Source organism: Podarcis raffonei, chromosome 10 (assembly GCF_027172205.1).
Source record: "Podarcis raffonei isolate rPodRaf1 chromosome 10, rPodRaf1.pri, whole genome shotgun sequence".
Lineage (NCBI taxonomy): Eukaryota > Metazoa > Chordata > Lepidosauria > Squamata > Lacertidae > Podarcis > Podarcis raffonei.
The window spans coordinates 71544974-71570818 of NC_070611.1; the positions used below are offsets into that span (position 1 = coordinate 71544974).

The following is a 25845-nucleotide window of genomic DNA, read 5'->3' on the forward strand; positions in this document are numbered from 1 at the left end:
GTGCTCGGGTCCTGCTCACAGGTTTCCCACAGGTTGGCCGCTGTGAGAAGAGGATACTAGACTAGATGAGCCATTGGCCTGAACTATCGGGCCCGTACTGTGTCCTAAACATCTCCCAGTGGAGCTTAAACACTTCGCAACCCATCTCTCGCATGCCAAGGTTGAGCTTATAGAGTGAGAGGAGCCCTCAGAGTCCCTCCTCCCCGGTACAGTGGTACCTCGGGTTACATACGCTTCAGGTTACAGACTCCGCTAACCCAGAAATACTGCTTCAGGTTAAGAACTTTGCTTCAGGATAAGAACAGAAATCGTGCTCCGGCGGCACAGCAGCAGCAGGAGGCCCCATTACCTAAAGTGGTGCTTCAGGTTAAGAACAGTTTCAGGTTAAGAACCTCTGGAACGAATTAAGTACTTAACCTGAGGTACCACTGTATTAGCCAGAGGTCTTTTTCCATGTTGGATGTGGAAAGGATCACAGCAGAAGACCGGGAACAACCCAGAATCCCCTATGCGCCACCCCAGCCCCCGTGGACCATGAACAAAACAGGAGAACTATCCCTCACAAGAAGCCATATAAGACCACACCTCAAATACTGGGAACCATATGTGGTGTCTGCGCTCCTAGGTGTGTGACATCATACTGGGTTCATAAGGAAAGGGTTAACTAATTGTAAAATGACTAACAAATGGGAACCCAAGGGGCAGAGTTAACTGTGTATAAGGTTTTAAGCACAGAGTTTTTTGTGGGGGGAGAGTTAGAGTTAGGGTGGTTGAGTAGACAGCCTGGAGTTAGAAGAGACAGAGAAGAGAAGTCTGTGTGTTGGGCTAGTCTGGTGTGAGAGAGGGAGAGAATTTGTTAAGAGGAGTCAGTCAAACAGTTGAGATAATCAGTCAGAAGGTATAGGCCAGTAAAGAAACTAAGATACTGATAGGAATATTATCGGAGAACCATAAACTTGTTAATGTTTGTAAAATAAACTTTTTTTGGTTCACTTTTAACAACTGTGTGATCACCGCCATAGTTTAAGGGCGATGTGAACAGCTCTGCGATGGGTGAACTACAGTTCCCAGAATACTTGGGAGGAAGCCATGTGTTTTAGATGCAGTGTGGCTGTGACCGTAGGCACGATTCAGTCCACCCTTCCTCTCTGCTTGCCTCCCAGCAAGGAAGTAAACAAGCCGTGCAAGAAACAGGACCTCTCCCCCTTCCAGAACCCAGCGAACGTCCCGGTCATCTTCGAAAGAAGACACGGATGCAGAGAAATTATGCACCTGTTTGTATGGCTCAGTCTAGCCCCTCGGCGCCATTCCTTCTCTCCTTAAGCAACACAGAGGAAGGACCAGCAGCTGAGCGTACAAGGAAATCGCTTTTGTCTCTCCATGCCAGCCACTGGTGACTAGCCCAGGAGTCTTATTGCTTCAGTCGCCAAGGGAGAAACTGGTTTCCTGCTCTTTGTACGGAGGCACAGAGACCGGAGCCCACGATTTAGCCCTCTTGAACGAAAGAACGTCTCTTGAGAGCAGAAAATCGGCTCTCCCCCTCTTCCTGCCCGTGGCTCAGAAGGAGTTGATGAAGTTCAGGTAGGAGTTCAGGAAGCCAAGAGGGTCTTCCAGCTGGGGGTAGTGGCTGATGTGGTCGTCCAGCACAGAAACCGTCGACATGGGGAGCACTTGCCTGTGGGGGAAGTAGCAAGAAAGGGCTCTTTAGAACACCCCACAACTGCTACAGGGAACAAAGGAAGAAAGCGGAATTAAGCTCCTCTCCTGATCCGTATAAGGCAGCTTCCTAGGAAGTCAAGCCAGGTTTAAAAAGTGTTTTCTTTTTTGGGATGAGTTATCAAAAATGTATAGAACAAGTACAAATACCTGCTGGAAATGTCCAGAGAAAGAAGGTACCGCTTATCATATGTGGTGGCCGTGTCAGGTAATAAAAGCTTTCTGGGAGATGATATGTAATGAACTGAAAAAAATGTTTAAAACAACTTTTTTAAAAAAAATTATTAGGGTTTTTTATTAGGGTTTTTTATTAGGAATTGTAGGTACCAACATTCCACAGGAGCAGAAAAGACTTTTTATGTATGCAACAAAAGCTGCACGGATGCTATTAGCTCAGAAATGGAAAGAAGAGTCCCTACCAGGAAGGAATGGCAAACCAAGGTGTTGGGTTAAGCTACAATGGCAAAGGTGACTGGGAAGCTCAGAAACCAAGAGGGCAAAAACTTTAGATAAGAATGGGGGAAATTTATAATTTACTTAGGAGACCACTGTAAGCAGGGATTGATCTGAGTGAAAAGAGGCATAGAAATATTAAAAAAGCAAATCAAACAAACAAGCTACGTACTTAACAGGCAGGCAGGCATTCAACAGAGGCTGCTTTTCCCAGCAGGCAATGCAGGGGGAAGATGCACGTGTTGAACTTCTGCCTTATGCCCTGGTTAAAATGTAAAGAGGCCCTTGGAGAGAAAAGGCGGCAACCTCCAGTATGTACCGTATTTTTTGCTCTATAGGACGCACTTTTCCCCCTCCAAAAATGAAGGGGAAATCTGTGTGCGTCCTATGGGGCGAATGCAGGCTTTCGCTGAAGCCTGGAGAGCGAGAGGGGTCGGTGCTCACCGACCCCTCTCGCTCTCCAGGCTTCAGGAAGCTCTCCGCAAGCCTTGGGAGCCTGGCGCGACTTCCCGCCGGGCTCCCAAGGCTTGAGGACAGCAGCCTGCAGCCTGAAACCCGGGGAGCGCAGCGGAGCGCGCCCCGGGCTTCGGGCAGATATCCGCAAGCCTGGGGATCCTGGCGGGAGTTCCCGTGGGCTCCCAAGGCTTGCGGATATCAGCCTGTTCTGGGGGCTGGGGTCGGGGGAAGCTCGGGGTTCCCCTGCCCCAGCCCCAGCCCCGTGCCTGGGTGGGGGAATAATTTTTTTTCTTTATTTCCCCCCCCAAAAAAAACCTAGGTGCGCCCTATGGGCCAGTGCGCCCTATAGGGCGAAAAATACGATACTTGGAAATCCTCGCTGGTGCTTAAAGGCTTCATTTTGTTTCAGACCGATAGAGAAATGGATGAAATAGCCCCAGGGCATTACATGGTACAACTGAGGCGCCTCACAATAAGCTTACTTGTAGAGCTGAAGGAACTCTGGGTGTGGATTCACCGGGTCCAGAGGCCCATAAATCAGATGTACTGCAAGAGAGGAAGAACAGCATCTTTGTCAACTTCCAGGATACAGGATACCCCACCCCACCAACCCGAAAGCAGCAGAATTTATCTTGGCTCTTCCGTACGGCCCAAGACACAATTGCAGCCTTTACTCACGGGGAACAGACGTGGATTGCAGAGCTCCCACCCAGCGGTCCCTGTGCTTTTTCCGTTGGTTGATGAACTGCAAAATGCTGAAGAACAAAATTAATCCGTGGATTAATCCGATTCCAAGCACTTGGCAGGAGCTGTCCGTTTGGGGGAAAGTCTGAAGCTCTCTAGTTGAGCACCTCCCCGGTTCAAGCCCCAAAGGGATCTCCACTTAGGGCTGGGGGGGAAATCCCTCATCGAAATCCTAAAGGTTTTGTCAGTGCTGCGAATACTGGGCTGAATAGCCTGGCTTTGTGTAAAGCACTTTTCTAAGACTGAGCCATCTCTGCGATGAGCCCCCAAAGCAGGCAGTTCTGAAGCTGACTTTTCAGCTGAGATTCCATAACGCTACGTCATAATAAGAGCTGGGCGATATATCGTCCAAAACCAGTTTGGAGTCCATATCCATGATATTGCAAATCGGGATTTTGGCGTGTGTTTATTCAAAAATCTCAATGTGGGTGAAACAGTGAAGCCAGCCAAGGCTTCTCTCGATTCCTACAATCCCTGTAAACTCTGCCTGCTCAGCTCTTGGGGGAGCAAATCCCATCAGCAGTTGCCGGCAATAATCACGTTGCAGGAAAAACCGTGGAACCATCCTTATGCCAGACATTGTGATATATCGGTATATTGCAGTGCTTAGCTGGTGATATATTGCAATGCTGAAAACCAGGCATCGCCCAGCCCTAGTCATAATATCACCTTATACAAGTGAATAAAGATAATAAAGATGATAATAATAATAATAATAATAATAATAATAATAATAATAATAATAATTTATTTATACCCCGCCCATCTGGCTGATTCTCCCCAGCCACTCTGGGCAGCTTCCAATCAAGTATTAAAAACAATACAGCATCAAATATTAAAAACTTTAATCTTTTATTAAACGGGTGTTTTGCAGGGTACGAACACTCAGATTTAGGGACGCGGGTGGCGATGTGGTCTAAACCACAGAACCTAGGACTTGCCGATCAGAAGGTCAGTAGTTCGAATGCCCGCGACGGGGTGAGCTCCCGTTGCTCGGTCCCTGCTCCTGGCAACCTAGCATTTCGAAAGCACGTCAAAGTGCAAGTAGATAAATAGGTACCGCAACCCGAGTGTCCACTGTACAGTCCGGCCCCCCACAAGGTCTGAGGGACAGTGGGCTAGCCCCCTGCGGAAAACATTTGCTGACCCCTGGTTTAGATTATCGGCTTCCCCCGGTCTCAGGCACCCAACCTGACGTGAAGGTACCAGATATTGAACCCTGCAAGCAAAGCATACCAAGCTAAGACTTCTCCCTTGAACGCAGAGCTGTGAACAGAAATCTCAGCAAGGAGCCGTGATCTTAGAGCGTCCAGCATGCGCAGCTTTGGAGCGGGCTAAGTGGGCATCCTGGGCGACTATCCTGGGGGGTGCCCCATATTTCAGGGGTGGCAGGACTTGGGAGAACTCCCCAGCTGGCAGCAGGCTCTTCACCCGAACCTTGAGCTCAACGCTCCAGGTTAATTCAGGTGACGGTAACACTAACCCAGCAAGCTTGCTCATCCAACACAAAGCAGCAGCCCAGGCGCTGAAACAGGATAGCCCAGGTGCCAAACCTCCTGCGAGGCCCTGAAAGGAAGATTGGAGTCAAGAGGAAGCTGAGTCTCCACCAGGTAAACATGAGACTCAGGATGCTTTAATTGTGCCAGGAAGAATGGATCCTGTTTTTCCCAACACGGCTAGGTAAACAGGGCTCCATGTTGATTGCAAGGGGCAATATTAGAATCATAGATTCATAGAATCATAGAATCATAGAGTTGGAAGAGACCACAAGGGCCATCGAGTCCAACCCCCTGCCAAGCAGGAAACACCATCAGAGCACTCCTGACATATGGTTGTCAAGCCTCTGCTTAAAGACTTCCAAAGAAGGAGACTCCACCACACTCCTTGGCAGCAAATTCCACTGTCGAACAGCTCTTACTGCCAGGAAGTTCTTCCTAATGCTTAGGTGGAATCTTCTTTCTTGTAGTTTGGATCCATTGCTCCGTGTCCGCTTCTCTGGAGCAGCAGAAAACAGCCTTTCTCCCTCCTCTATGTGACATCCTTTTATATATTTGAACATGGCTATCATATCACCCCTTAACCTCCTCTTCTCCAGGCTAAACATGCCCAGCTCCCTTAGCCGTTCCTCATAAGGCATCGTTTCCAGGCCTTTGACCATTTTGGTTGCCCTCCTCTGGACACATTCCAGTTTGTCAGTGTCCTTCTTGAACTGTGGTGCCCAGAACTGGATACAGTACTCCAGGTGAGGTCTGACCAGAGCAGAATACAGTGGCACTATTACTTCCCTTGATCTAGAAGTATATTGAGCCCCACCACCAGCACGGCTAGTGTTAAATTCTCTCGGTCTCCCAAGCGCCTTAACAAAAAGCTCTTTACCAACCTGGTGCCCACAGGGGATGTAGTCCAAAAGCTCTGGAGGGCACCAGGTTGGCAAATGGTGACCTAAGGCAGCGGTGGCCATAATCATCATCATCATCTTGGGAGAAAAGCAATGACAAACCTAGACAGCATCTTAAAAAGCAGAGACATCACCTTGCCAACAAAGGTCCGTATAGTTAAAGCCATGGTTTTCCCAGTAGTGATGTATGGAAGTGAGAGCTGGACCATAAAGAAGGCTGATCGCCGAAGAATGGATGCTTTTGAATTATGGTGCTGGAGGAAACTCTTGAGAGTTCCATGGACTGCAAGAAGATCAAACCTCTCCATTCTGAAGGAAATCAGCCCTGAGTGCTCACTGGAAGGACAAATCCTGAAGCTGAGGCTCCAATACTTTGGCCACTTCATGAGAAGAGAAGACTCCCTGGAAAATACCCTGATGTTGGGAAAGATGGAGGGCACAAGGAGAAGGGGACGACAGAGGATGAGATGGTGGGACAGTGTTCTCGAAGCTACCAACATGAGTTTGACCAAACTGCGGGAGGCAGTGGAAGACAGGAGTGCCTGGCGTGCTCTGGTCCAGGGGGTCACGAAGAGGCGGACACGACTAAATGACTAAACAACAACAATAATAATAATAATTTATTATTTATACCCCGTCCATCTGGCTGGCCTTCCCCAGCCACTCTGGGCGGCTTCCAACAAAACACTAAAATACAAAAACCTATTAAACATTAAAAGCTTCCCTAACTTGGTCCTTCAGCTGTTTTGGGACTACAATTCCCATCATCCCTGTTAGCTAGGGATGATGGGAGTTGTAGTCCAAAAACAGCTGGAAGGCCAAGTTTGGCAACCACAGACCTAAGCCTGCAACTTCCAAAGTCAACTCACTGGGACTTAACTTCTGGGGGAGTGAGCTGTTAGCTGCAAAGGAAGAACTTTTTCCCCCAAAACCTACAAGCGATATACCGATATATCACAATTGTCTGGCATAAGGGTGGCTCTACAGAACGTGCTCCCTCATAAAGCAGGAATATCTAACGACAGAGCAGCATAAATGCCTCATCTCTGCAGGCGACGGGCGGTTTTGAAATACTCTCAAAATCTATCTCCAGTGTTAAGAGTTCCCCTTCATGTGGATGAGACTAATTGTGGGTCCAGCGGTCAAGAAGGCGAATATTTGCACAATTAAGCTTTACTTTTACATCTCCCTTCTTTTCACACCCCTTTGCGCACTCTCTCTCTCTTAATGTAGAATATGGTAATTTGCTAAAAACTGAAATAAAAAATAGTAAAAAGGTAAAGGGACCCCTGACCATTAGGTCCAGTTGTGTCTGACTCTGGGGTTGCGGCGCTCATCTCGCTTTACTGGCCGAGGGACCAAGCCCCTTCTGGCGAACCAGAGCAGCACACAGAAACGCCGTTTACCTTCCCGCTGGAGTGGTACCTATTTATCTACTTGCACTTGATGTGCTTTCGAACTGCTAGGTTGGCAGGAGCTGTGACCGAGCAACAGGAGCTCACCCCGTCGCGGGGATTCAAACCGCCGACCTTCTGATCAGCAAGTCCTAGGCTCTGTGGTTTAACTCACAGCGCCACCCGCGTCCCTAAATAAAAAATAAACCGGCCCTATTTCAGAGACCGCAGCTGATTCATGGACTATAATATCCACTCCTCGCTTACAGCTTGCCTGGTTCCACAGTAGACCCCAAAAGCAACCCTGTGTCCACTATCGTTCTGTTTTTCCCCGTGGTGGCCTTACCTGTCAATCACAAGGTTGCCGTCGTTTGTTCGGACGGCTGTCCACATGTCCCAGTATTCAGCATCTGAAGGCTGGGTATATGGGCCAAAGACAGCCGCAAGTCTGGAAGATTCGAAAGAAGAAGGGAGTGGGCAAACAAGGAAGAGGATCTGCTCAAATTTAGATTGTATTAAACACCCTCCATTTTTTTTAAATAATATTTTATTCAGTTTAACAATAGAAAAATGGGACAATAAGATCACAAAAAATATAAAACACAACAACACAAACTTTCACAATACATAAAATACAAACATTTAACAAGAGAAAAAAAAACAATCAACACACAAACAATAAAATAAGAAAAACACAAATCACTCTTTTCTAATTATTCATCTTCAATTAACTTATTTTCCTGACTTCCTCACGCCTCCCTTTTTTATATCCCTTTTTAACAATTAGTTCAGCAAATTCGTACTAAACACCCTCCAGAAGGGGTTTCCAAAACCGTACAGCATCCTTTGAGCAATAAGTACGTTCTCTTTCCCTCTTCTCATAAGGAACAATAGCATTTGAGACCTCCTGTTCTCAAAGGGCAAGAATTCAAGGATTCCGACGAAAGAAGAATGGCAGACAAAATTAATGGACTAGGCAGAAGTGGATAAAATGACAGGAAGGATTCGAAACCTGCGGGGCCAGAGGTTTACAGAAGATTGGAAGAAATATACGAACTATTTGAAGAGCAACTGTCATCCACAAATTACACTGGTAGGACTACAAGAGGTTTTGTAAGGAGAAATATATGAAATATTGCAAAGAAGAGATAGAAGAGAGACATTAGATATGATATTTAAATGTAATAGTGAAAGTAAGAAATGTAAATTAAGTGAAAAGATTGGAAAATTTTCAGATGTGATTGATGGAAGTCAAAAAAATTTGTGTAAGATATAAAAGTACGTTTAATAATTGATGAAAATGTTATGTTAAAAAACTATTTATATATATATATATATATATATATATATATATATATATATATGAGAGAATATATGAATTCAAGGATTCAGAATACCAACTCACCCTCTGGCAAAGAAGAAGTAATTTGATAATCGGGTGATAATGGGTGAAATCAGGCCGCCATCTTTGAGAATCTTTGAAGGAAAAGGAAAAATTAATCACTGTTTAATTGGTTGAGGACTACAAATCCAACAGCCCCAGAAAGCACAGCTTCACTGGCTGCAAATGAAGTTTCTGGGCCCAATTCAATAGTGCTGGTTTTGACCTATAAAGCCTTAAACGGCTCAGGACCACAATATCACAAGGACCGCCTCTTCCCATATAAACTGAGACAGACTCTGTGCTCATCATCTGAGGTCCTCCTTCAGGTCCCAGCCAGATGGGCGGGGTATAAATAAATTATTTATTATTATTATTATTATTATTATTATTATTATTATTATTATTATTATGTGTCCTCCATGAAGTCCATAGGGCGGGAACACAAGAACGGGGCCTTTTCTGTGGTGGCTCCCCATCTGTGGAATTGCTTTCCCCTCTCCTGGCTCCTTCACTGCATATCTTTAGGTGCCAGGCAAAAATATCCCTCTCCTCCCAGGCCTTTGGTTAATTAAATGAACTTAATTAAGTTTAGTAAATAATAACAATAATGATAATGTTTCTGGAATGCTCTCCCCAGGGAGTTTTAACTGGCGCCTTCATTCCACTTTAACTAGGCCTTTGGCAAATTAAATCTATGGCCTTTTCAAATGGGGGACGGGTTGCTTTTGTTTGTTGGTACTGTGTGTATTTTTGTGCTTTTATATTGTGAACCGCCCTGTGATCCTCGGATGGAGTATAGAAATATATTAAGTAAATAATGGAACAATTCTATTCATAGAAGCTTGGTGTTTTTCTGCAAGAGCAAAGGTCCTTACCGTTTGGATTAATCTGGGGTGGTGAGTTTCTGGGAAAATACCTGCAGGAAACAGGAGGGGAGAGTCGCTCTCACACTCAAATCGAATTCTTGTTCTATTTTCTTTTTTTTAAATAATGCTTTTTATTGATTTTCAAAAAGAAAACAAAATTAAATAAAACATCATCTTTTACATTCAACATTTGTGTATCTTCTTATTTACCCTGCGCCCTTTCACACCTGGACTTCCTTTCATTCCTGCTTCGGTTTTCATAATTTACATCCTCTCTTACATATTCTTATTTACACTCTATCCACATCACAAGATTTATATTAGCCCTGCTACAGTTTTTAGACTTCTACAGTGATTCCGTACGTACACAACAAATTTACTCCACTCCTCTTCAAGCTTTGTTACTTTTTGGTATAGAATTTTATAAGGCATTTTCGCCAATTCTATATATTCAAACAATTTCGTCTGCCGCTCCATTACACTTGGAATCTCCTGGGTTTTCCATTTTTGGGCCACAAGAATCCTGGCGGCAGTCGTGGCCTACAAGAATAATTTACAATCTTCTTTTCTTAATTCATCTCCTATTATCCCTAGTAAAAAAAGCCTCTGGTTTCTTTGGGAAGGTATATTTAAAGAGATTTTTCATTTCGTTATATATCATGTCCCAATTTTTTTTTTTCATTTTTTCACATGTCCACCACATGTGAAAGAATTCTCCATCCTTTAGTTTACACTTGTTCTATTTTCAATGTATATTCTACCTGTAATAGCCTAATGTCCTTTTTAATTTTTTCATTATTTGGTTGTTGAATCAATTCATTTTCCTTTTTCTTTATTTTGTCCAACAGTCCCATTTTCTCCTTATCACTCTCTTTTCTTTGTAAGGCATTTTGTTTTATAAAGTTTCCCCCTGACATCTGGTTGGAGGCTGGACCAGATGGGCCATTGGGCTTGATCCAGCAACCTCTTCTTATGCACAAATTCTTTATGCCATGAAAGCAACTTTTACCCACAAACCTACTGCTGGTCACATTTAGGATCTCAGCAGAAACTCAAGCCCAAGGCTTCAAGTAGTACCTTTGTTCTCAAACTTAATCCATTCCGGAAGTCCGTTCCAAAACCAAGGCGTTCCAAAACCAAGGCGCGCTTTCCCACAGAAAGTAATGCAAAATGGATTAATCCGTTCCAGACTTTTAAAAACAAACCCCTAAAACAGCAATTTAACATGGACTTTACTGTCTAACGAGACCACGGATCCATAAAATGAAAGCAATAAATGATGTACTGCAGTCACACAATCAATCCATCAGGAGCTGAACTGGGCTCCACACAGTCACAAAAATAAAACAAAAAGAGTCGCGAAAACAAAAATGCAAAATAAATAGCAAAAACAGACAGACCACAGCGTAACACTCAAAACGGAGCACGTTCAGCTTCCGAAAACAGTTCGCAAACCGGAATGCTTACCGTATTTTTTGCTACGTAAGACACACTTTTTTCTTCCTAAAAAGTACGGGGAAATGTCTGTGCATCTTAAGGAGGGAATGTGTGGTCCCTGGAGCCAAATTGCCCAGGGGCAAAAAGCAGATCATGCTTTTTTTTTTTTAAGAAAAGAGGGAAGGAGGTGTTGAAAGGAAGCAGCTGATCGGCAAGCGATTGGGAGGGAGATAAGGGAGGCTAGCGATAAAGGAGGCTGCCTGGGAGGGGAGAGGTAAAAGTCCATGGATCCTCAGGATTTTTGCATTGGGTCACCCCAAATTCACCATCAGATCACATAGCATGTCCATGGCTACAGCCTGCACCAAAAAAATCACGCACCCACTGTAGCGTGGCGCACAAAAACCTGGTTACAAAGCACGGATCCACATGGATCCTCAGGAGTTTTGCATTGGGCTACCCCAAACTCACCGTCAAATCACCTGTCTGGGGCCACAGCATGAACCACAAAAATCATACATCCACTGTTTCGTTCAAAATATATTTTTTTCTTGTTTTCCTCCTCTAAAAACTAGGTGCGTCTTATGGTCAGGTGCGTCTTATGGAGTGAAAAATACGGCACTTCCAGGTTTGCAGTGTTTGGGTTCTAAGTTGTTTGAGTACCAAGGAGTTTGAGAACCAGGGTACAATAAGAATAAGAATATGGAGGACGCTCTTTGCAATAAAAGCCTTACCTCCATTTGACAGGCACAAGCTGTTGATGAGGACACTTCCCGTCGTATTGTGCTCATACCTGAGGACAAAGAATAGGTAAGGCGGAGCGGAGTCAGGGCAGAGCCACACCTCTTCTTGTGGCAGTGCGGTGCAATGGTTAGAGCGCTGGACTAGGGCCTCGGGTTCAAATCTCTGCTTGCTGGGTGGCCTTGGGCCAGTCACCACCTCTCAGCCTAACCTCACAGTGGGGATTATCAGGGCAAGGGGCAAACCACATACACCACCTTGAGCTGCCGGGAGAAAAAGGTGGACTGGAATGCAATAAGTGACAAGACACTCTCAGGCAAGCCCTCAAAGGTATTATTTCACAGATGCCTCTGTAGGAACAGCTGTATAATAATAAATAATAGTGTTCTCGAAGCTACCAGCATGAGTTTGACCAAACTGCGGGAGGCAGTGGAAGACAGGAGTGCCTGGCGTGCTCTGGTGCAGGGGGTCACAAAGAGTTGGACACGACTAAATGACTAAACAACAAAATCATCATCATCATCATCATCATCATCATCATCTATTTATACCCCGCCCATCTGGCTGAATTTCCCCAGCCACTCTGGGCGGCTTCCAATCGAGTGTTAAAAACAATACAGCATTAAGTATTAAAAACATCTGCCTTCAGATGTCTTTTAAAGATAAGATAGCTGCTTATTTCCTTCACATCTGAACGGAGGGCATTCCACAGGGCGGGTGCCACCACCGAGAAGGCCCTCTGCCTGGTTCCCTGTAATGTCACTTCTCGCAAGGAGGGAACTGCCAGAAGGCCCTCGGTGCTGGACCTCAGTGTCCGGGTAGAACAATGCGGGTGGAGACGCTCCTTCAGGTATACTGGGCTGAGGCTGTTTAGGGCTTTCAGGGTCAGCACCAACACTTTGAATTGTGCTCGGAAACGTACTGGGAGCCAATGTAGGTCTTTCAGGACCGCTGTTATGTGGTCTCAGCGTCCACTCCCAGTCTAGCTGCCACATTCTGGGTTAATTGCAGTTTCCTTCAAAGGTAGCTCCATGTAGAGTGCATTGCAGTAATCCAAGCGGAGGATAACCAGAGCATGTACCACTCTGGCGAGGCAGTCCGCAGGCAGATAGAGTCTCATCCTGCGTACCAGATGGAGCTGGTAGACAGCTGCCCTGGACACAGAATTAACCTGCGCCTCCATGGACAGCTGTGAGTCCCAAATGACTCCCAGGCTGCGCACCTGGTCCTTCAGGGGCACAGGTGCCCCATTCAGGACCAGGGCGTCCCCCCCCACACCCGCCCCCTGTCGCCCAAAAACAGTACTTCTGTCTTGTCAGGATTCAACCTCAATAGTGGGCTGTAAATAGTGGGCTGACTCTGCACTTGGGGGCAGGTTCCATGGCACCATCAACACCACCCCAAACCTCAAGCCGCCTCTTTGCAAACAGCTACATCAGACGGGTGCAGGGAAGACTGCTAAAACTGGGTGGGTCCATTTTCTAATGCTAATAATGTTTATTTAAATACTGCCATCAAGTCTACTGACTTTCTTTGCTTCTGCAAATATAACATGCTTTAGATTTCTGCAAATATAATCTGCTTTAAATGTTTAGAAGATAGTGAAATAGGAAGGTGTAATTACTGAGGGAAATCATTTAGGCTCTGCTGAGCCAAAAGATTTAGTAAGAGGATACGAGGTTACATATTGTGATTATATGTAAAATTAATAAAATGCATTATTTTTTAAAAAAAGAAAATCAGGAGGCATCTGCTTATTTCCTTCACATCTGAACAGAGGGCATTCCACAGGGCGGGTGCCACCACCGAGAAGGCCCTCTGCCTGGTTCCCTGTAACTTGGCTTCTCGCAGCGAGGGAACCACTAGAAGGCCCTCAGCACTGGACCTCAGCGTCCGGGCAGAACGATGGGGGTGGAGACGCTCCTTCAGGTATACTGGGCTGAGGTCGTTTAGGGCTTTAAAGGTCAGCACCAACACTTTGAATTGTGCTCAGAAACGTACTGGGAGCCAATGTAGATCTTTCAAGACCGGTGTTGTACAGTCTTGGTGGCCGCTCCCAGTCACCAGTCTAGCTGCCGCATTCTGGATTAGTTGTCATTTCCAGGTCACCTTCAAAGGTAGCCCCACGTAGAGCGCATTGCAGTAGTCCAAGCGGGAGATAACCAGAGCATGCACCTCTCTGGCGAGACAGTCTGCGGGCAGGGAGGGTCTCATTCTGCATACCAGATGGAGTTGGTAGACAGCTGCCCTGGACACAGAACTGACCTGTGCCTCCATGGACAGCTGTGAGTCCAAAATGACCTGCTTTAAATGTTTAGAAGATAGTGAAATAGGAAGGTGTAATTACTGTTATTTTAACGTTTTTGGGCTTGATGCTATGTTATTAATAACTTTTTCTGTTAAGAGATAGCAAAGTGGGTGAAAATAGAAAGAAATCAGAAGCGGAGGTTGGGGGGAGCCTTGGAGGGGAGGGAGGGAGGGAGGAATATATAGTAAATGTTAAGAATTTGAGATGCGTGTAATGAATGAAAAAGAAAAATGAGTAAGAATTTGATAAATAAATAAATAAATAAAACTGGGTGGGTGAGGGGAAAAGTTAATGTTCTGCCATGGAAATTAGCGACTGCAGTTATTAAATGTCTTCATGCCACACCTTTCTCCCCAGGAATTCCAAGACGGCTCGCGACATCACAAAATACGAAAACAAACTCATTAGAAACAATAATTAAAATACATCCAGGCACATTCAGAAAAAGCAATTAGAGTTTGCCCTGGCGGCAGCCCAGCGCTCAAAACTACACCTGAGCGCAAGTTTCCTAGGAAGGTATTTGCCCGTTGGCCGATGGAGGGAACCGGTCTATCCTCTCTGGGATAGAAATGAATTCTGAAAGTGGCTCGGGGAGCCTCAAAGGGCAGCCATATACCGTATTTTTCGCTCTATAACTCACTTCTTCCCTCCTAAAAAGTAAGGGGAAATGTGTGTGCGTCTTATGGAGCGAATGCAGGCTGCGCAGCTATCGCTGAAGCCAGGCGAACGAGAGGGATTGGTGTGCACTGATCCCTCTTGCTGTTCTGGCTTCAGCGATACCCACGCAAAGCCTCTTCGGGAGGAACGTTCCCCCTGCCCTGAAAAGGCTTGGCATGGCTATTCCAGAAGCCAAAACAGCAAGAGCAGCGAAAGCAGCGATCCCTCTTGCTGTTCTGACTTTGCTTCGCTGGAGAGGCGATGTGCAGCTTCCCCTCTCTGCGCAGCGCCCCTTTAGCGAAGCGGGAGGAGAAATGGAAAGGGCTCCGTTTCTCCTGCTGGTTCGCTGAAGGGGCACTGCGCAGAGAGGGAGAGAATATTTTTTTCCTTGTTCTCCTCTAAAACTAGGTGCGTCTTATGGTCGGGCGCGTCTTATAGAGCAAAAATACGGTGAATGCAAGGAAATAACGAAGCAAGCTGTTAAAGGGCGCCGGTGAAAACGCAGAAGCGTTGTGGCTTCCACTCACCTGTGGAGAAGCTCCTGCGCAACGGTGTCCCCGTAGTCATGCGAGAGGAGGTTGACCCGCTGGTTCAAAAGGCCCAAGTGGTCCAGAAGCCCTTCCACGATGCTGGCTTGCTCAAAGATGGAGTACTGATGCGGCCTCTGTTTGGGAAGTACAGCGGACGCTCGGGTTGCGAACGTGATCCGTGCGGGATGCACATTCGCAACCCGCAGCGGCGCGTCTGCGCACGCGCAGGTTGCGATTCGGCGCTTCTGCGCATGTGCAAAGCGTGATTTAGCGCTTCTGCGCATGCGCGACCGCCGAAACCCGGAGGTAACCCATTCCGGTACTCCTGGGTTTCAGCAGGGTTTAAACCACAGAGCCTAGGGCTTGCCAATCAGAAGGTGGGCGGTTCGAATCCCCGCGACGGGGTGAGCTCCCGTTGCTCAGTCCCTGCTCCTGCCAACCTAGCAGTTCGAAAGCACGTCAAAGTGCAAGTAGATAAATGGGTACCACTCTGGAGGGAAGGTAAACGGCATCTGTGTGCTGCTCTGGTTCGCCAGAAGCGGCTTAGTCATGCCGGCGACATGACCTGGAAGCTGTACGCCGGCTCCCTCGGCCAATAAAGCGAGATGAGCGCCACAACCCCAGAGTCAGCCACGATTGGACCTAATGGTCAGGAGTCCCTTTACCTTTACCTTTAACCCAAAAAAACGCAACCTGAAGCGTCTGTAAACGGAGAGCCCAGCTGCAGGCAGGCAGACTGGAATGAATCCAAAACACACCTCTCCATTCATACAAGCCATGGGTAGGCAAACCAAGGCCTGGGGGCCGGATCCAGCCCAATCGCCTTCTCAATCCGACCCGCGGACGGTCCGGGAAGCAGCGTGTTTTTACATGAGTAGAATGTGTGCTTTTATTTAAAATGCATCTCTGGGTTATTTGTGGGGCATAGGAATTTGTTCATTATTATTTTTCAAAATATATTCCGCCCCCCCGCCCCCAAATGTCTGAGGGACAGTGGACCGGCCCCCTGCTGATAAACTTTGCTGACCCCTGATATTACAAGCAGATAATGCTTAACCCTCAAGGGGAAACAAAGAACATCCTTATTGTGTCGCACGACTGACGGGCTGGTTGTCCTACTCACCTATCGGAAGCCCTTGCATGAGATTGCTTACCGGTTTGTCGCTGAAGCCAAACCCCACAAAATCCAGGGCGATCACTCGGTTAAATCGCTGTGTCAGCCCTTCCCAAATCTGCAGCAGGGGAGAGAAGAGGTGAAAATCAGGAGGCGTCTCTGCAAAACTGGCGAAACTGACAGGAAGAATCCGGAACGAGGGAGATCAAGTATTCCCAAAAAAGACTGGAGCAAATTTATATTATATTTGAAAGACAACTGTAAGCAATTAACATCATTAGCAGGGTTATCTGAAGATTTGTGAGATGAATTAGTTACCTATTCAGGTAGAGTAATTTTAATATTTAAAGTAATGATATAACAAGAATGGGAGAGGAAGTGAAATGCAAAAATGCAAAATTTAATTTTGGAAGCCATTCGGTGGGAAGGAGGGAAATCATTTAGGCTCGGCTGAGCCAAAAGATTTAGTAAGAGGATACGAGGTTACATATTGTGATTATATGTAAAATTAATAAAATGTATTATTAAAAAAAAAAAAAGAAAATCAGGAGGCATCTCTCTCTCTCTCTCTTATCAGGGAGCTCCCTTTATAACCGGTCTCCAAAATTTCAACGCCTCTCAGGGCCTGCCTCACCTTCCACCAGTCGTAGCTGGAGGTTGGAAAGCCATGCAGGAGGACCACAATGTCCGAACTGCCAACGGCGCCCGAGGCATCTGCAGAGAACAGAACATCCGTTATGGCACTGGCCCACCCTAATAATAATTTATTATTTATACCCCGCCCATCTGGCCAGGCCTCCCCAGCCACTCTGGGCGGCTTCCAACAAAGTATTAAAATACAGTGCTCTGTTAAACATTAAAAGCTTCCCTAAACAGGGCTGCCTTCAGATGTCTTCTAAAAGTCTGGTAGTTGTTCTTCTCTTTGACATCTGGTGGGAGGGCGTTGCACAGGGCGGGTGCCACTACCGAGAAGGCCCTCTGCCTGGTTCCCTGTAACTTGGCTTCTCGCAGGGAGGGAACCACTAGAAGGCCCTCGGCGCTGGACCTCAGTGTCCGGGCAGAACGATGGGGATGGAGACGCTCCTTCAGGTATACTGGACCGAGGCCGTTTAGGGCTTTAAAGGTCAGCACCAACACTTTGAATTGTGCTCAGAAACGTACTGGGAGACAATGTAGATCTTTCAAGACCGGTGTTATATGGTCTCGGCGGCCGCTCCCAGTCACCAGTCTAGCTGCCGCATTCTGGATTAGTTGTCGTTTCCGGGACACCTTCAAAGGTAGCCCCACATAGAGCGCATTGCAGTAGTCCAAGCGGGAGATAACCAGAGCATGCACCTCTCTGGCGAGACAGTCCGCAGGCAAGGAGGGTCTCATTCTGCATACCAGATGGAGTTGGTAGACAGCTGCCCTGGACACAGAATTGACCTGTGCCTCCATGGACAGCTGTGAGTCCAGAATGACTCCCAGGCTGCGCACCTGGTCCTCCAGGGGCACAGTTACCCCGTTCAGGACCAGGGAGTCCCCCACACCTGCCTGCCCCCCGTCCCCCAAAACAGTACTTCTGTCTTGTCAGGATTCAACCCCAAAAGCACTTTCTCCGCAGGGAGGTTCTCCCGGGTGCCATCATTGTCTATCAAGGACTGTCCTGGACTCTGTGATCATCATCTGAGGCCCTCCTTCGTGAGCCTCCTCCATGAGGGCGGCAACACAAAAACAGGGCCTTTTCTGGGGTGGCTCCCCATTTGTGGAAAGGTCTCCCCAGGAAGACTCACCCGGAACCTTCACTATGTATCTTTAGGCACTAGGCAAAAACTTTCCTCTTCAACCAGGCCTTTGGCTGTTAAAACCATCTACAGTCATACCTTGGGTTACAGCCGCTTCAGGATGAGTTTTTTCAGGTTACGGACCGCCAAAACCCGGAAGTACCGGGACGGTTTTGGCGGCTGCGCATGCGCAGAAGCGCTAAATCACGCTTTGCACATGCGCAGAAGTGCCAAATTGCAACCCAAGTGTGTGAAGACGCGGGGTGCGAACACTGTGGGTTGCGAACATGCATCCCGCACGGATCACATTCGCAACCCAAGCATCCACTGTACGACTTTTTAAACTTGGAGGCCAGTTTATAAACCTAATACATAGATCTTCAGGCACCAGGTAAAAACTATCAAGCCTTAGGCTTTTAATGATCTTGGACCTTTTAGAGGAGGTGGGATTTTTAAACATCTTCTTTTCTTTTCTGGTTTTAATATGTGTGTGTGTGTGTGCGTGTGCGTGTGCGTGTGCGTGTGTAAGTCATTTTGGGTTGATTGTGGCCACACACACCAAAAAAGCGAGCAATAAATCTAACGACAAAAATAAAATGCCACTTCAGTTTTAACTCTTATTAACCAGCAAAAAGCATATGGCAAGCAGGAATCACGGCCAAGTAGCCTTTCACAACTTTTTCCCAGTTCCATCTTCCTATGAATTTCCCTTCTTGTGGATTGCATGTGATCCTTATTACTGATCAATTAACGGTCCGTCCGTCCCCCGTTGACGGAGGCAGGGTTCTATTTTTCCAATATCGTGCAATGCAAATCTTTGCACCGATCAATAAACCTGCTAGCTAGATATCTACCTTCCTTGCTTCCCTTTTCGTTAGCATAGTCTGAAGGTTTCTCACTGAATGCCGGCCACTTTTAAAAATGGCCGATTTTAGGTCAATGAGCTTCCTTCGATTTGTCTGCTGCCTTTTGTGTCTGTCTGTCTCTCTTTTTTTAGCAATCGCAGAACAACCTCACGGCTATTTTCAAGGCCGTCTTTACTGCAAGCCGCACAGAGCATTTCGCAGAAAACTCGGCCAGGCATTTCGGAAACAAGGAAGCAAAATACAGGAGAGGAAACCTCTGTAGAAGATGTTCTGGTTCTGGAAGGTGAAATAGCTTCCCGACGACCTCCATAACTGCAGAGCTGGCGATAACTTGGGGGGCGGGATGTGAAGGTAAACAGCAATGAGGGGCACAGTTAGAAGGCCCACCTGGAGCCACCACTCTCTCATTCTGGCAAGAGAAAGAAGAGAAATTTAGTGTTTACACGGGAGGAGAGAGCGAGAGAACACCGCAGTCCTATTTCACCACGCTGGACTTTGCTCCACACTCCAAGGTTCAGAGTTAGAAAACTGCGCATGCACACATTTATCTTTTTTTTTATTATTATTACTTTTTTATTCAAAATTAAAACAAAACATATTATCCAGAAACATATCATCCTTATTTCCCCCCTTTTTTCCTCGCTCCCCCCACAGAACCCACCCCCCCCACCCCCCGACTTCCCTCAGTTCCAGTCTTTGATTTCTCTAAAAATGCTGTTTTCTGCATGTTACACAGTTGTATAGATCCTCAAACTATTTAAGTAATAATTATCAATGAGAAGTTTATTCAAAGCCAGCCAAGGAATCCAGTTCGCTTTGTTGTGTCTTCAAATACTTTGTCAAGGGTTCCCATTCATCTTTAAAGTCACAGTTATCCTTGTCCTGTAGCTTGTGTGTCAGTTTTGCCAGTTCTGCATAGTCCATCAATTTTTCTTGCCATGATTCTTTGGTTGGGGTTTCTTCCATCCTTGTGCTATTAAAACTCTTGCGGCCGTTGTCACATACATGAAGATGTTTTTCAGCTTTTTTGGCAGATCTTTCCCTACAATCTCTAATAAAAATGCTTCAGGTTTTTTAACAAATGTTAAATGGAACCTTTTCTTCAATTCGATGTATATCATTTCCCAAAATTTTTTAATTACCTTACAATCCCACCACATATGATAAAATGTCCCCTTTTCTTATGCACACATTTATCAAAAGGCTGCCTTCATGAGCTTGCCAGCCCCTATGAGAAAGGGACCTTCCATTAGCAAAAGAGAGAGATTTAAAAAATGGAGGAACTCCTACAGAGATTTGCTTGCATTAATCACATTGGGACACTGGGCAAGTTTGGGCATCCACACCCTTCCCTCTTAGAATCATAGAGTTGGAATAGACCACAAGGGCCATCGAGTCCAACCCCCTGCCAAGCAGGAAACACCATCAGAGCACTCCTGACATATGGTTGTCAAGCCTCTGCTTAAAGACCTCCAAAGAAGGAGACTCCACCACACTCCTTGGCAGCAAATTCCACTGTCAAACAGCTCTTACTGTCAGGAAGTTCTTCCTAATGTTTAGGTGGAATCTTCTTTCTTGTAGTTTGGATCCATTGCTCCGTGTCCGCTTCTCTGGAGCAGCAGAAAACAACCTTTCTCCCTCCTCTATGTGACATCCTTTTATATATTTGAACATGGCTATCATATCATCCCTTAACCTCCTCTTCTCCAGGCTAAACATGCCCAGCTCCCTTAGCCGTTCCTCATAAGGCATCGTTTCCAGGCCTTTGACCATTTTGGTTGCCCTCCTCTGGACACGTTCCAGTTTGTCAGTGTCCTTCTTGAACTGTGGTGCCCAGAACTGGACACAGTACTCCAGGTGAGGTCTGACCAGAGCAGAATACAGTGGCACTATTACTTCCCTTGATCTAGATGCTATACTCCTATTGATGCAGCCCAGAATTGCATTGGCTTTTTTAGCTGCCGCGTCACACTGTTGGCTCATGTCAAGTTTGTGGTCAACCAAGACTCCTAGATCCTTTTCACATGTACTGCTCTCAAGCCAGGTGTCACCCATCTTGTATTTGTGCCTCTCATTTTTTTTTTTCCCAAGTGCAATACTTTACATTTCTCCCTGTTAAAATTCATCTTGTTTGTTTTGGCCCAGTTCTCTAATCTGTCAAGGTCGTTTTGAAGTGTGATCCTGTCCTCTGGGGTGTTAGCCACCCCTCCCAGTTTGGTGTCATCTTCAAATTTGATCAGGATGCCCTTGAGTCCATCATCCAAGTCATTGATAAAGATGTTGAATAAGACCGGGCCTAAGACAGAACCCTGTGGCACCCCACTAGTCACTCTTCTCCAGGATGAAGAGGAACCATTGATGAGCACCCTTTGGGTTCGGTCAGTCAGCCAGTTACAAATCCACTGAGTGGTAGCATAGTCAAGACTGCATTTTACCAGCTTCTTTACAAGAATATCATGGGGCACCTTGTCAAATGCCTTGCTGAAATCAAGGTAGGCTACATCCACTGCATTCCCTTCATCTACCAGGCTTGTAATTCTGTCAAAAAACGAGATCAGGTTAGTCTGACATGACTTATTTTTCAGAAATCCATGCTGACTATTGGTGATCACAGCATTCCTTTCTAGGTGCTCACAGACTGTTTGCTTAATGATCTGCTCCAGAATCTTCCCTGGTATTGATGTCAGACTGACTGGGCGGTAATTATTTGGGTCCTCTCTTTTCCCCTTTTTGAAAATAGGGACAACATTTGCCCTCCTCCAGTCTGCCGGGACTTCGCCTTAAAATTACGCATCTTCCCCATAAAATTACGCATTGACACACAGAAGCAGATAATTGTAGAGTTGGAGGGGTCCCTGAAGGGCATCTAGTCCCACCCTCTGTGGTGCAGGAATCTCAACTAAATCATCCATTCAACCTCTGCTTAAAAACCTCCCAAGGAGTAATCCTGAGGGAATAATCACAGAGAAAGTGGACAAAGTTTTCCTCCTTCTTAACCAGGCAGAGGCAAACTCGGCCCTCCAGATGTTTTGGGACTACAACTCCCATCATCCCTAGCTAACAGGACCAGTGGTCAGGGATGATGGGAGTTGTAGTCTCAAAAAGATCTGGAGGGCCGAGTTTGCCTATGCCTGCTCTTAGAAATCACTGACATCGAACAAAGCTGAATTTTGGAAGATTCAGGGCAGGCAAGAGGAAGTCCTCATTCATGCAGTTAAACATCATCAATCAATCAATCAATCAATCTTTATTACGGTCCAGAGACCCAACAAATCGTTACAAAGCAATGCACAATTCAGACAGCCTGCCTCCGGCTTAAACAAGAATTTTGTTCAGACTTAAAGATAGGGATCATTGATTCTTGTGACCACCAATAAAAACTTCGCCACTGCTAATGTTCTGGCATTTGTCCGGTCTTCCAATAGGAACCTGAGATAGTGAGCCTCTGATTTTCCCGGGAAAGGTACCAGCAAGGGTAAAATCAGTTCAGCCCTGGCTTGCTCGTATTTTGCCCAGTGCAGCAAAATATGTTTTATGGAATCGATGTCTTGGGCACACGAGCAAAGTCTGTCCTGGCAGGGAACTCCTCTCAATCTGCCATCCGACACTGCAGAAGAAAAGACATTTAGTCTGGCTTTGGTGAATAACTTTTGATAATTTGGTACCGTCAGGTTTTTAATGTAAGATGTTAACTTAAAGACATGGCCATATTGTACTCCTACTGCCAGCGGACTACAGACTGCGTGTGATCGAGATCACAAGTCACTGTGTGTATTATCCCATAATCTTTGCTTTAACGTCCTTAGGGCGCCTTCATAACCCAGGTAATAAAGTGGGGGTCATGCAATTAAACTGTGGAACTCCATCACACAGGAGGCAGGGATGATGATGATACTTTATTTCTACCCCGCCCATCTGGCTGGGTTTCCCTAGCCACTCTGGGCGCCTTTCAACAGAACATTAAAAACAGAACCAAACTTCAAACATGAAAAACTTCCCTACACAGGGCTGCCTTCAGATGTCTTCTAAAAGTCAGATAGTTGTTTCTTTCCTTGACATCTGATGGAAGGGCGTTCCACAGGGCGGGCGCCACCACAGAGAAGGCCCTCTGCCTAGGATGGCCTCCAACCTAGATGGCTTTAACAGAGGAGTAGACAAATGAATGGAGGAGAGGGCTGTCGATGGCCACTAGCCATAATGGCTCTCTCTCCACAGCTGGAGGCAGAAATGGTTCCAAATCCCAGTTGCTGGAAAACACCGAAGGAGAAAGGGCTCTTGTGTTCGAATCCTGCTTGCGTGTTTCCCACAGGCTGGCTACTGTTAGAACAGGATGCTGGACTAGATGCGCCCCACCCCCAACTGAACATATCCAACAGATTCTTCTTATTTCCCTAGCTTCTTATGAGGGCAAGGAAATGTTCATGCGGCCTAGGACCCTTGTACCTATGAGAACGCCTCTCCTGGTCTGCCCCGCAGAGGACCTTAAGGTCCACAAATAACAACACTTTGGAGGTCCCAGGTCGCAAGAGGGTTAGATTGGTCTCAACTAGGGCCAGGGCCTTTTCAGCACTGGCCCCGACTTGGTGAAACGCTCTGTCCCAAGAGACCAGGGCCCTGCGGGACTTGACATCTTTCCGCAGGGCCTGCAAGACAGAGCTGTTCCGCCTGGCCTTCGGTTTGGACTCAGTCGGACCCTTATTATTTCCCTCCCCTTATAGTCTTGATTTATCGGCTACTTTAAAACTAGGCTGCATTTTAAATTACATTTTAACCTGTATTTTAAATTGGGTTTTCTTTTTCTTTTTCCCCTATTATGTTTTTACTGTGGTTTTTATTGGTGTTAGCTCCCCTGAGCCCGGCTCTGGCCGGGGAGGGTGGGGTATAAATAAAATTGTATTTTTATTTATTATTATTATTAATAAGGAATTGCAGAATGTAGGGCAAGGGTAGAGCTAATCCTGTCCTGCCCCAAGTTGCCTAGCCCAGTGGAGGGAAGATTGCAGGCAGCTCAAGTCGGGACACATTAAAGTCCACAATTCTCCTTTTCATATAAGTTTTGGAAGGGGACCCAAGGGTCATCTATTCCAACCCCAGGAATTTTCTTGGGTATCAGGGGATCCCACAGAGATGCAATCTCCAAGGTCTTCTGCACTCGGACTGAGAAACCTCTTGCTTAGGAGCACAGGAATGTTGCCAATGCCAAACTCTGGGTCTATCTAATTCAGCATAATCCACACAGTCCGTGAACGGCTCTCCAAACATTCCTGCAAACCGGGAGAGGCCACAGAGTTTGAACCTAGAGCCTTCTGCATTTATAAATGAGATTTAAGAAATCTTAAATAAGAAAATGTACGATAAGGAAAGTTACGTTATATGATTAGGACTGTGATATGGTCTTTTGAAACACTGATATTGGAAACTGCTACATATAATTACTAAGAAATTCAGATGGAAGAGATTCGAGGAAGTCAAATACTATGTTTATGAAGATGGATGGTACTTAATTTTAATTAATTAAGTGGTAATATGTGGTATGTATCTTTTTGCTTCTTCTTTTCTTTTTTGTTTGCCTTTATTATTGTTAATCTTTTCTTTCTTTACTATGTTGGTTTACTGAAAATAATAAATATTATTTGAAAAAATATTAAAATGCAATAATTCATCCAATGTTAAATATTAAAAGCTTGCCTAAAACAGGGCTGCCTTCTTCTTAATGCAATAAATAAGCAAAAAAACAAATAATTCTGCACCCATAAAACACCCCCTCCTGCTTTTCTCCCAAATTTCCATCAAAAAGAGCCCCAGGGCTGCAAAGAAAGAGAAATCCAGCAATTGCTCCTCCTGCCCCCCAACCCAGACCCCCCCAAGAGAAGAAGTGGGGGTCACTGCCCCTCTTCCTGGTCCCTAGAGAGGGCGCGCATGCGCTCTCCGCTCACCTGCGCTCCGGGCTGCGGGCAGGCGCGTCCCATGCCGCTCCCGCGGAAAGAAAAAGGCTTCTGGAGCCAGGGGACGGCCAAAGCGCATGCGCGCCCTGGCCAGCGCCTCGATTGCCACGCCCCCTTCTCGAGAACAGGCTATTGGGCAAAACGCGCCCTGGGTTGGAGCCGGGTGGGAAGGCTTACCCTTCCGCGCCCCCTGGCGAGGGCAGGCGGTAGTGCGGTCCGCAGGGAGAAGCGGCTTTGCTGCATTGGGGACGCGGCTAAGTCACCCAAGTTTTTATTACAGAAAGGTAGCCGTGTTGGTCTGCCATAGTCAAAACAAAAATTTTTTTTCCTTCCAGTAGCACCTTAAAGACCAACTAAGTTAGTTCTTGGTATGAGCTTTCGTGTGCATGCATCTGAAGAAGTGTGCATGCACACGAAAGCTCATACCAAGAACTAATTTAGTTGGTCTTTAAGGTGCTACTGGAAGGAAAAAAAATTTTAAGTTTTTATTAGTTGGGGTTTTTTGGGGGTGGGTAGCAAATAGAAGGGGAAGAAATGGAGGCAGTGAGAGATTCTACTTTCTTGGGCTCCGTGATCACTGCAGATGGTGACAGCAGCCACGAAATTAAAAGACGCCTGCTTCTTGGGAGAAAGGCGATGACAAACCTAGACAGCATCTTAAAAAGCAGAGACATCACCTTGCCAACAAAGGCCCGTATAGTTCAAGCTATGGTTTTCCCAGTAGTGATGTATGGAAGTGAGAGCTGGACCATAAAGAAGGCTGATCGCCGAAGAATGGGTGCTTTTGAATTCTGGTGCTGGAGGAGACTCTTGAGAGTCCCATGGACTGCAAGAAGATCAAACCTCTCCATTCTGAAGGAAATCAGCCCTGAGTGCTCACTGGAAGGACAGATCCTGAAGCTGAGGCTCCAAGACTTTGGCCACCTCAGGAGAAGAGAAGACTCCCTGGAAAAGACCCGGATGTTGGGAAAGATGGAGGGCACAAGGAGAAGGGGACGACAGAGGACGAGATGGTGGGACAGTGTTTTCGAAGAGACCAGCATGAGTTTGACCAAACTGCGGGAGGCCGTGGA

General features: G+C 46.3%; 1 protein-coding gene and 1 long non-coding RNA gene across 4 annotated transcripts in view; both read right to left on the reverse strand.

Annotated features, from left to right (window-relative positions):
- The window catches only part of LOC128422779 (uncharacterized), a 119868-nt gene that overhangs the window by 38207 nt on the left and 55816 nt on the right, over positions 1 to 25845 (reverse strand). The window lies entirely within an intron of this gene.
- On the reverse strand, positions 1255 to 24835 carry MEST (mesoderm specific transcript). Of its 3 annotated transcripts, XM_053407241.1 has the most exons (12): positions 24764 to 24835; positions 19082 to 19236; positions 16833 to 16912; positions 16239 to 16316; positions 15082 to 15218; positions 11583 to 11641; positions 9421 to 9461; positions 8567 to 8637; positions 7508 to 7609; positions 3304 to 3380; positions 3108 to 3171; positions 1255 to 1675 (listed from the first exon to the last, which is right to left on the reverse strand). In XM_053407241.1, the coding sequence occupies exons 2-12, from the start codon at positions 19233 to 19235 to the stop codon at positions 1558 to 1560; spliced, it is 981 nt and encodes a 326-aa protein (XP_053263216.1). In that variant the 5' UTR covers position 19236; positions 24764 to 24835; the 3' UTR covers positions 1255 to 1557. The 3 variants fall into 3 exon arrangements, with proteins under 3 accessions (XP_053263216.1, XP_053263217.1, XP_053263218.1); XM_053407242.1 differs by lacking the exon at positions 7508 to 7609; XM_053407243.1 differs by lacking the exons at positions 1255 to 1675; positions 3108 to 3171; positions 3304 to 3380 and adding an exon at positions 4668 to 4935.